Source organism: Pezoporus flaviventris, unplaced genomic scaffold (assembly GCF_033815535.1).
Source record: "Pezoporus flaviventris isolate CSIRO_AGI_PZ_B2104156 unplaced genomic scaffold, CSIRO_AGI_Pfla_v1 ptg000105l, whole genome shotgun sequence".
Taxonomy (NCBI): Eukaryota; Metazoa; Chordata; class Aves; order Psittaciformes; family Psittacidae; genus Pezoporus; species Pezoporus flaviventris.
Genome location: NW_026892653.1, coordinates 1274118 through 1285720, shown reverse-complemented (window position 1 = coordinate 1285720; position 11603 = coordinate 1274118). Strand labels below are relative to the sequence as shown.

General features: G+C 51.1%; 1 protein-coding gene across 1 annotated transcript in view; it reads left to right on the top strand.

Annotated features, from left to right (window-relative positions):
• Positions 1 to 1878: 1878 nt before the first annotated feature.
• Positions 1879 to 11603, top strand: part of JPH3 (junctophilin 3) — a 57128-nt gene continuing 47403 nt past the window's right edge. Inside the window, exon 1 of the mRNA XM_061477330.1 lies at positions 1879 to 2620. Within this exon, the coding sequence (XP_061333314.1) occupies positions 2239 to 2620 (382 nt within the window). The 5' untranslated portion in view covers positions 1879 to 2238. The remainder of the gene's footprint in view (positions 2621 to 11603) is intronic.

Genomic DNA, 11603 nt, shown 5'->3' with positions numbered 1-11603 from the left:
AGATGCGATCCTGTGATCCTATGATTTGACTTCCGATAGCACCCAGGAAGATTCACTTTATAACTGAGTGAAATAAGATTTATGGGCCAATCATTTCCTGGATCCTCCTTTGAGCCCTTCTTGTAAATGGGGGTGACATTCGTCTTCTTCCAGTCTCCATGACTTCTCAAAGACTATGGAAAGCAGCCTCGCAAGGACCTCATCCACCTCTCTGAACACCGTCAAGCACACAGTGTCAGGGCCAATCCTTTTCATGGAATACCAGGTTGAAAGGGACCCCAAGGATCATCTGATCCAAAATTTTATAGGGGTCAAGCTCCTGTATTAATCAACAAACCAACTTTTTTTTTTCACTGCTGATGGGTTTATGTTTACATCAACCTGGATTTTTCCTTCAGACTTGTGTGTTACACTCATGTATTAAGACAAATATGCATGCAAACAGCACTGCACAGACACCCCTCTGCCACATATACTTGTCACACTTAGAAACAAAGGAGTGTATGGCCAGTGGCAAGAGCATATTCCAGAGGGAAACGCCTGGACCAGCATCCCATGTGCTCCATTGACATGGAGCTGTTGCCACTGCCTGGGGAGAATTTCACATCTTCAGCAATTCCGGATAAAAATAAGAAATAAATCTATGGACAGGACTGGTGGGGGCTTCCTGCTGCTTTGCCCCTTCCCAATGGATAGGAAAGGCCCCAGTGAGGTGCCCTGTGTTGAAGGGAGAGGACCAAGGTGTGCATCAGCCCAGCCAGAAGGGGATACAGCTGTGACCACTGCCATAAACCTGGAGTGACAGCACGGCCTTTCCATGAATAAATAATCCGTGTTGCAGTCGCAGTGTGATGGACCCGGCACGGAGCGAAGTCTGCCCGGAGACTTGGCTCTGCCGGCGCTGAACGAAGGCGTTTGTCCCTTTCCTGTTGTCCCCGCACCGGGAAACGGGGACCCCGGGTCTGGCAGGGAGCGGCCGCCCCTGGTCGCATCGAAGGAGGAGAGGCGGGAGCGGGGCGGGGGAGAGATGAAGGGATAAATAGGAGCATCCCGGAGCCGCGGCGGGGTGCCGGGGGGAGCGGGGGGCTGCGGCCTTGCCGGGGAGGGAGGTGAAGGAGACGCAGTTCCTGTCTCTTTAAATCCACCCTGAGCCCGGAGCCGGGAGCTGAGGCAGAGCAGAAAGCCCAGGATCCTCTCATTAATAAGCAGGATTTATCCCCATAGGGAGCAGGAGGTGGTGGTGCGGGCGGGGTTGGGGGAAGCGCTGTGCGAGCGGAGAGAGGCCGCTGCCCAGCCCCTCACCGCGGCATCCAGCCTCATTCCCGAGCATCCTCCGGCCGAGATGCGGGATCCGCTGGGCGAGGCGAGCGGGTCCTCCCGGCAGTGAGGTTTGCTGCGGGCAGACAGACAGGCAGGCAGGCAGGCAGGCGGACGGACGGGCAGGAGGGCGGGCTGCGGTGCGAATAGGGGGGGGGTCTGTAAAGATATAGCGGGGGCGATGTCGAGTTTTTAGGGCGCGGGGTGCGTGCGCGGTGCGAGGCCCGGAGCGGGGCGGGGTGGGGGGGAGCCGAGCGGGAGCGGCCGAGGCGCCGCATTGCTGCTGATCCGCCGCCGCCACCCCGCATCCCCTCCACCCGCAGCATCCCCGCAGCATCCCCGCCATGCCGCCGCTGCCGCCGCCGCCGCCTCCGGCCCCGCGCCGCAGCCAGGCCGGGCGGGCGGGCAGCCCGGGGAGCGGGGCGCAGCGGGGGCTGTGAGGAGCCGCGGCTCTTCCCTTCCCGGGGTTCTTTCTCCTTCTCTTGGAATTTGGCCTCTTTTTTTTTTTTTTTTTTTTTCTTTTTTTTCCCCTATTTTTCCCTTTTTTCCCCTATTTTTTTTTCCTCCCCCACCCCCGTTCCCTGCCGTGGATGGTTTTTAGGTGGAGTCGTTTGCACCAAAACCCAATAGCTGCTGCTGTTCTTGCTGCTATTTTTTTGTTTGTTTAATGATACTGTCTCCACAGCAGGGGAAGAGAGAACTGATCCTGAACGTACTCCCAGAGAATGAATAATCACAAGAAACTGGCTTAAGCAGCTCCCTTGGATCTGGTGCATGGTTGTGATTGATTTGATTTTTAAATTCTCTTTTTTCCCAAGTCATCGTTTGCATTTTATTTCCTTCTTTTTTTAATTTTTTTTTTCCCTTTTTTTCTTTTTTTTTTTTTCACCTTTTGGGGGATTTGCAAACCGAATTACATGCATGTCCAGTGGGGGAAGGTTTAATTTTGACGATGGAGGGTCGTACTGTGGAGGCTGGGAGGACGGAAAGGCTCATGGCCACGGAATCTGTACCGGCCCGAAGGGTCAAGGTGAATATTCGGGCTCCTGGAGTCACGGCTTTGAGGTGCTGGGGGTCTACACTTGGCCCAGCGGCAACACTTACCAGGGCACCTGGGCGCAGGGCAAGCGCCATGGCATTGGCATGGAGAGCAAAGGGAAGTGGGTGTACAAAGGAGAGTGGACCCATGGATTTAAGGGACGGTACGGGGTCCGAGAATGCACTGGAAATGGGGCCAAGTACGAAGGCACCTGGAGCAATGGATTACAGGATGGCTACGGGACAGAGACCTACTCGGATGGAGGTAGGTGCTGCATTGATACCTTCCCTGCTAGGGTGGGTGATGCTGTAAGGTGGAAACCTTCAAACAGGGATCCTGGGTTAAGGCTGGAGTCTGGGAGTTTGCAGCCTACTGATGTGGATGGAGGGAGGGATGCCCATACTCCATAGGAGACAGGGAACCAGCCCATTGTGGCATCAGCCCAGCTCTTTGCCACAGGTAGCCCCACATGCTCAATGGATCCCTGGTGCCAGGTGCTGCCCCCGTCTCTCCTCAACCAGGGTTTTTGGGGATGGGAGCTGGCTGCACTGGTGGGGGGGGGGACACCCAGCTCTCACAGTGGTGGTTGGAGGACGGGGATGGGCTGAGCCATCAGGAGACAACCCAAGTTGCACATGGGATTTGCAGTTCTCGCTGCATCACTGGGACCTGGAGGACTTGTACTGAAGCAACCCAGGGCAGGGGGGAAGTGAGAGTGTGTAGGGGTGTTCAGGGCAGATGGGTGCACCTCTAGTGCTGCCAATGGTCCCAAGGAGGAGCTGGGGTCGTTGTTTGCCCTGCAGCCCCTCCAAACGCAGCCCCATGCTTAATAATACCAGGCAGAAGACTTTAATTCAGACAAGAGTCTTACATTCCTAGTTTGCAGCTTAATGCTTAGCGTAGGGGCTCAGAGGGATCATCAAAGCTATTCTCTGCCGTCAACACGGCTTAACGAGATGTTGAGGGGAAACTGGGATTAAATGAAAAACAGGAAAACCCAATTGGAGAGACCTAAAACAAAATATTGCTGGACTTAAACAAGCTTAAAGGCTGAACCAGGGGAAGCAGCTGGTGCTTTGCTGTAAGTGGCTGTATCATCCTGTCTCATGGTTTGTGGCTACTTCCATCTCTATTGCCACAATAATCCGGTCCAGGCCTACCTACCAGTGGCCGGGGGCATTCAGCAGCACTGCCCCCTTCTTTCACTGTCAAATGTGTCCATCTAAAGCAGGCTCTTTTTAATTATTATTTTATTTAAGATATTATAATTTTCCGTTATTTTGCTTCATTAAGGAAATTACAGCATTGATGAGCTCCATCGCAGCCTTCCTGAAAGGTGTTGCAAGACCTTTCTCTATAAAATCCAGTTGGTTGCTTTGTGATTATGCAGGCAGGCAAGATTAAACATTTCCTGCAGCTGCTCTTTTATGCTTTGGAAGGGAGAAGTGGAACAATATCTTGGGTTTTAATGATAATGATAATGATGCTGGTGGCTTTCTCCTAAAGGCAAACAGAGCTGCAACCTTTTGTTTCAGCCGCCTGGAATAATGCTGGGGTCTGGGCTGGAATCTGCCGGGTGTGTGTTTCCGAGCCATCAATAAATCCCAGCAGTCCTTCAGCTGAGACTAAAGCTGCTTGGCCAGAGAATAATTGTGGTCTCCCACGTTCGAAGTGGTCAGGAGGGGATGTGGGGGGGGGGGGTTCTGTGTGCTCAATATGAGAGCTGTCTCCTTGCTCCCCTTATGGCATCCAGCCCCTACCAGGGGACGGTTGCAGGAAGGCGGACAGAAGTCGTAACAAACTACATCTCTCTGAGGGCTGGGTGTTGCAGGGCACACACGTGCCCCCAGGCCAGCACGGTCCCCATCAACTGCAGCGCAGCAGTGATTTGGGAACCCTGGGGAGCATCCCCAAACTGGGGTGGTTTACCGGCGGTTTCACCGTTTCTGAGAACCTACCAGAAGCAAAGAGCTTCCTCTTCCATCTTGTCAGCCCGGACCGGCCTCTTGGTGCCTGGGGATTGAGAAGCTGTATTGGACATTTATCATTTTAGGAGGAGGTAGGGAGATCAGTGGGAGAAAAGGGCAGGGTCTGTAGCAAAATGCTCCCTCAGGCACTCTGAAGCCTTCCTAGGAGGGGCAATGCAGAGTGATGGTGGTACCTGTGGCCAAGCCCATCGAGCTGCCAGGAGTAGGGACACCCCATGTGCGCCCCGATTGGGCTCCTCCGCACCAGCTTCCCCCCATTTCAGTTGGGCAGTCACCACAGAGTGACTGAACCCAGCCAAAATTTCACATTCACCAACTTGGTTGCAAAAGTGTTCAGAGGCCGTGGCCCTTTCCCAGTTGCCTGTATCAGTTCCGGGTGGAAAACCCCAAAGTTGGACATCTCCAGCCTTTTTGGATACTGAAGGCTGATGAACTTTGAGCATTTAGATTCAAGAAGCCGATGTGTGCAGGAGCTCTGCTGGAGGGGTGGCTGAGTAGCTATGGCACAGAGGAGGCAACTGTTGGGAAGGATGTTTCTCATTAATCTATTCAAGCTATTACCTTCATCAAACTGAAGTATCCTAGAATCCTCGCCCCAGCATCTGTCACTTGCCACCCACAGATAAATATTCATCCCTTGCATTATGCTTTTTTAGCACATCAACCATGGCTAGGGGATGGGTCCCTAAATGCACAACAAGGCTCTGGGAGCGACGTGCCCCAAAATCCATGGGTTTAGCTCCAGTTTCACCATTCCCTCACACTATAACGGGTGAGGACAAACCCCAACGCTCCACCAGGTGCTATCTTGGGCAGTGATACTTTGCGTGGCTGATGCGCACGTGTTGATGCACAGGGCTTGGACACTGAGCAGTGGGATGCGGTGGCCTGAGCCACGCTGCCATCCCTATGCCCTGTCTCTGCTCATCGCCCCGGGTGCTCGCACACGCACGCACGCTTCCCCCACATGCAGCTTGCAGCTCTCACACCTCCCACACGGGCACACTCATCGCCATGCACACACGCCTCTCCTCCCCACGCCGAGGAGACGCTTCGCCCCTTCTCATGCATACCCACATGCACGTGGTCTGCCCCCAGCCTGGAGAACAGCCCTCTCCGACCCGTGCATGCACCAGGTGAACGCGAACTGTGTTCCCCGAGCTGTGTGGATACGTGTCCATCAATGTAAACCTATCCCACAGAGCCCAACTACGCAAATGCAGCCGTGCTGTTCCCCTATAAACCCACGCTTTGCCCAATCTCCTTGGCACACGCCTGACCCATGTGTGGCACATGTATGCACTGTCCTGTCTTTCCCCTGCACGTACACATACACTTGGACCCCCCTAAACCTCAATACTGCAGACATGTCCTTATCTTTCTGCCAAAAATCCCTCCTGCCCGCATCCAGAAGCTCCCTGGTATTACATAAACCAGGATCCTGAGGGTTGCTTCAGTCAGATGCTGGAGTTGCACTGCTTATTTGCTCAAGTCCAGAGAGGGAGCAGGATTGCTCCCTTGCTTCAGGCGAAAGGGGCTGCATCCACATGGATCAGCGCCGATGTGAGCTAGAGCTTCTGCTGTGGTCCTTGCTGGAGCTGGTGGAACCTCTCTAGAGCAGAGAGTTGGAGACCCCCACCTGAGCAGGTCTGGAGACATCTCAGCTGGTTTCTGCCTTTCTGTAACTCCTTGGACAGTTTGGAAACACTCAGGGATTTTACCCTGGGGACAGCTGGAGTGGTAGCTGCAGGCTGTGCATTGGGTATGGGTTTAGCTGCTGAAACCGTGGTTGTGAGGAATGGATGAGGTGGGGTGTGTGAAGGAAGCCCCAGATCTGCTTTTGCCCTTTCAGTGCTGTTTTTCTCCTCCCTCCACCTCTCCCCAGCTGAGAATTTTGGATCCAAAACAAGACAGGGTCTCAGGGAGGGCACCAGTCCCTTGCTTGGGTTCTGTTTGCCCAGCCAGTCCTTAGGGAATGGCTTGCAGTGATTCCCTGGTCCATTCTGGGTCCCTCCCTCTGCTACCCACATCCCAGGTTCCCATGTGCTGCACACAGCCTTGTTTCTCAGGAGGGCTACCCCGAAACAGACGGGCAGTCGCATCGTGGTGCTTATCTTGTGTAATCCTCCGTGCCCACTCACCTAAATGAATCATCCCTTTGATAGGTGAGTGAAATATAATTAGTGTTTTCATTGTTAGCACCATGTGAGTAGGCATGTAGGTTTTCTTGGCCCAGGCTGGGAAATGTTCCTGCTTTGCAAGCAATGGGGAGAGGAAAGCAGTGCGGTGGGAGCTGCCGGTGTGGGCTGTCTCGCAGCCTGTCCTGCCCCAGTTTCCCCACCTCTGCAGTGGCACTGGTGACACTTCCAGCTGCCCTCTTAAGTGGATGCACCAGGAGCTACCAACCAAATGGCTTTAATATGGGTGAGAAGGTGAAAAACATGAGATATTTGGCAGAAAAAAGCCCTTTTGCCAGTGTAAAGGGCTGCTCTTGGGGGGATGCACTGGGGATGCCGTGATGCTGGTCCAGGAAGGGGTTTTGAATGAACCACCACCATCCAGTGCCTCTAAGGGCAGCAGCATCCCTGACAGCTGCCTCATGCCTCTCTCCATAGCGGGGTTTTCCACGGGTTCCTCTACAGCAGCAGGGAACCAGCTAGTGAGGGCAAATTTCCATGTGGTCTATTCATAGCACGGATGTCAGAATTACCTTAAAAGTACCAGCTCTCGTCTTATTTTGCTGCCGGGAAGGAATTGTTGATGCACTTTAAATAGTGGGCGGAAACAAGCAAATACAAGTGCGCCCTGATTCCCCATCCTCCCGCTTCCTGCAGATCCAGACAACCCCCTAAGAACCTGATAATTAAAGATAAAAGCTATGAACTCTGTTGATGAAGCATCCCACCTCCTAGGTTTGGTACGGAAGTTGCTCACAGCGCGGCAGTGGTTATAGGAGAGCAACAGCTGAGGCGTCAGGACCCACCTAGCATAGAATAAATGAATCAAAATACTAAATGAAGATTGTGACCAGTGTTATTAAAAATAAATGACATGAACTCATGGTAATAACTTATCTCACTGGAACATGATGGTTAGATTCAGGTACAGCTTAGGACAGAGGAGGAAGGATTTTGACCCCAGGGGAAAGGATGAGAGATAGAAACTGTCAGACCGGCTCAGACCTTCACTCCATCTTCTTGAGGATTCCACCCAGCTCCAGGGTATGATGTAGGACCCCAACCCTGGGGCAGTCTGGCCTCCTTACACCTCTCTCCTTGACCCATAATAGAGGGTGACCTAAGCTGGGAAGCACTGTTTTAATATCCTCTCACTGGGGATGCTGGGGTGGGTTTCTCATGGCTTTTAATGCGAATCTCAGGGTATTTGCATGTGATTTGATATCCCATGGGGCCCCTCGTGGTTGGGTGACATCTGCTCCTGTAGCTGAGTGTTTTTTTTTTCCCCTTGAAGCTCCAGCTTGTGGAATCATGTGATTTTGCAAGATTTTAAGCTTCATTTTCGAAGCAAGGTTTCCACCCAGGCTATTGCAGAGAAGTCATTCTTACAGGCTTGGAAACCAGCAGATGAGAGCTAAAAATGCCTTCTGTTTAAAAATGCCTCGATTTTAAAATGAACCTGATAAATTTTGAATGCTTTGAATCAGGTAACGCTGATGTAGATGAATGATCCGTATTAACGTAGGCATGACTTGGAGATGCATCCGGGCAGGATGGAGCTGGTGATGGTCCTAGAGGAGGCAACACTGTGGTTTAGTATCTGCCTTATGAGATTTGGCAGGGTTTGCCTGTCTGGGGTATGGGTTTGACATTGACTGAAGTCCTGAGCAATAAAGGAAGTTTTTGGCAGGAGTTTGCAGTAGTTGCAGGAGAGTTTTGATGCTAGTTTGCTGTTTAACTTAAACTATTGGTTAACATAAAAGGGGAGCTTGGAGGAAAAAAAAGCCCCAAGCACTTGAATGGCAAGTGGTTGTATTTTGGGGTTGATATTTGCTTTCCAAAGACAGATTCTTCCTTCTGAATCCAAAATCCTTAAAAATTGCAATCGATGCATGGGCATTCCCTTAGAACAGCCACTCCTTTCCCAAAATGATTCCCTGAAGATGTTCCACTTACTCTTAGCACACAGCAGAGCATCATGAATTTTCATGAATGAGTGAACAGCTGGAGCAAGGTCCCTAAATTTGCAGACATTTGCACCAAGATGACTGCTAAAAAGGTATAATTCCCTGCTCAGGGCATCGCTTTGGGTCTATGAGGTGTTTCCCTGGACTGCATAAGAGATTGACCATTTATCTCATAGAATAGAATTAAATCTTGCTTTCACCTCACCTCATCCTGCGTTATCCCTGCTCCTGGTGCAGCCTCCTATCCCACATCCATGGGGAGCTCAGCCTCATCCCATGGACCCCCAAAGCCTGGTGCTAGCATACAGCACTGTGTGTGAGCATTGGAGAATTAGCTCTTACTCCTGTGAGCTCTGCTCAGAAATGGGGTGAGATCACAGAGTTTGCAGTGAGGATTAGAGCGCTGAGGGATTAATGGACTAAGTATTAGCCCGATTTCACTCTCCTTTGTGAGAGGAGCACATTAGCTGTAATAAAGGAGCTGAGTGATATGTTAATGTGTTTCTCACCCCTTGTGTGAAAGCCTCATCCTAGTTTTGGCCCCAGTCGGTGGCTGAATCCTCAGGGATTCAGCTGCCCATGGGCCCCATTTCACCAGGGGATGATGCTCCCTCCACTGTCTCCAGTGAACGTGGCACTTCCCGCTCCCAGGAAAACTGGAAGTTTCTTTTTGCCTGTTCTTTCCTTTTGAAAAGCTCTATTTCCCCTGACTCCAGGACCTGGCACTTTAAGGAAAATCACAACTGGCCTGAGACTCATTGTGAGCCCCATCAGAATTAGCAATGCCAGGATTTGATTGCCATTGTAATGGCTTAAAGCATTTCTCCAAATGCTGGCTGGAAAAAGCAATTACTAACGCAAACAGGCTGGGGGAAGCAGGAGCAATAAGGGAGAAGAGGGAGGGGATGCTCAGGATGGACTTGTGTTTTACTGCACAGGGAGAACAAATTGAGCTTTTTCCCTCTTAAAGCAAATAGCCAAAGTGCTTCAGAAGTTGTTACCAGGAGAGTCTGAACCTGGTCACGGGTATGGGAGGATGCTCATCTCACAGGTGTTATCTGAGCTGAATTTCCATATGTGGTTTTTAATGTAATTAGTACCATAAAGGCACATACTCATTGCTGGCTATTCCCTGTGGAAAATGGCTTAATTCCTGTAGCCTGGCTTATCTTCAGAGGTAGGGCATTGACTTCAAGGCTTTGCCCCATTCCATATGCTTGCTGTGGGCTGTGCAGAGCCACTTTGTGCCTGCAGCAGAGAGGCACACACCTCGTTTTGTTGGAGGAGCTCATCCTCCACCTCGCTCTGCGCCTCAGTTTCCCATCTGTAAGTGCAAATATCAGCAAATATCTTTCCAGTACCATGACGCACATTAATGTTTGCCAGTGAGGGAAGTAGCTTCCCTCTGCTGATCTGATTACAAAGCATCTTCAGAGCAGGCCTCATGGCAATGAGAACGTAAAGGACTCCCGTGTTTTGGATGGAGCTCATATCCCCCACATGATCACTCCTGATGATGCAAACCCGCCTTTCAGATGATTTTCCCGAGTGGTTGAGCAATCCCTGTTCTGTGGTATTTCATCCTGAGTTACTCTACGTGGTTATTTGCATCTGCAGAGGAGGAGGCTGTATAGATCCATCTCTTCTCTCCAGCCCCAGGCTCTTGCTGCCCCAGGTGTCCCACGAGGCACTGGCTCTACTGGGGCCATTCCTGCACCCATTTCTACCTGCTTGCAAAGTGATCTCCTATGGCACATCATCCAAATGCAGCAGCTCCACTGATTTATTTCCTTAGATGGAGGGTCCCTGGCCTTTAGCTTTTAAAAGTGCAAGCTAACCATGCTGATAGGAGCTGTGGACTTGAAATGCTTCATTATTTGTTGAGCCCCAGCAACAGACTTAATGCTATCCACCATCCAGGCAGTTACAAAGCAGCTCATGTCCACTCTAGTCCTTCCCTCTTCATTCTTCATTGCTTTTCTCCCTTCTCCTTTCTTTCTTCCCCTTGTCCCCTCCAAGGATGCCAGGACCTCACTGTGCCCATCATATATGTACGTATCCAGCCTCGCATTAAGCAATATGACTAACATCCATCACGTGCTTGTGCCTGCAGATTATATTTGCATACTCAAAAATCCATACTTTATTCCTTCCCCTGTGTAAGCACTTACCAGAGCATATTTTTGGCATATTAACAACCACATAAGAAGCACCTGACTGTGTTTTCAGCATGGCCTGGTGATGGTCAAAGACCATTGGCAGAGCTGGGGGGGGGATAACTCGCTGCTGATGCTGTATCCGTGTGGCATTGCACACATGTGCCATCACTGATTCTCACCTTTCATAGTGGGCAATGCAGGTGAGAAGTCCTAACCTTCCATATCATGCTTGTGTAGGATTTAGGTGAACATATGGGGTACAACTGCTGTGTTGGGCACACAGCAGGAAATGCAAGTCACCCAGCACAACGCCTTGTCCTGCTGCCAGGAGTGCAGGAAGGATGGTTCTTGGGATGTCTTGGCACCCACACGGATGCTTGGGAGGACCCACACCTGGAGGTAGCACATTTTGGGGGCATGTTTTTACCAACAAGGTCCCCTGACTGCTGGATGTCAACCGGGGTGGCCAACAAGTGTGTCCCTATCATTGCACCATCAGGATCTGAGGCTGAATTAGCATCCTCCAGTCCTCTCTTTTCTCTCATACATCTTCTCATTGGGATAGATGTTTCTGAGATGCAAAACATGATTTGTGCATCGACCCTCCCTGGGTCTTTCTGATATTGAATAGCTGGGAAGTGATATCTCTAAAACCTGCTCCTTCCATCATCATGCAAGAGACTGGCCTAATTATTGCCATCGGATGTCTTTAATTAATATACTGCAGAGTTCAGAGATGGGGGGGTAGAGGGTAAGATGTGAGCGTACCAGGAAGGATCCTTCACAAGATAAATGAGCAATTTGCAAGGCCTAATGACTTCAGCTTGGTTTGGAAATGTGGATGGTGGACCCTCTGGACAATGCAGACCTCATTCCCAAATTCTGCTGAGTGGCAAAAGCTATCTGGGAGGCTTGGATCACTGCCATTGCCAAACACAGTCACTGTGACAGGCAGA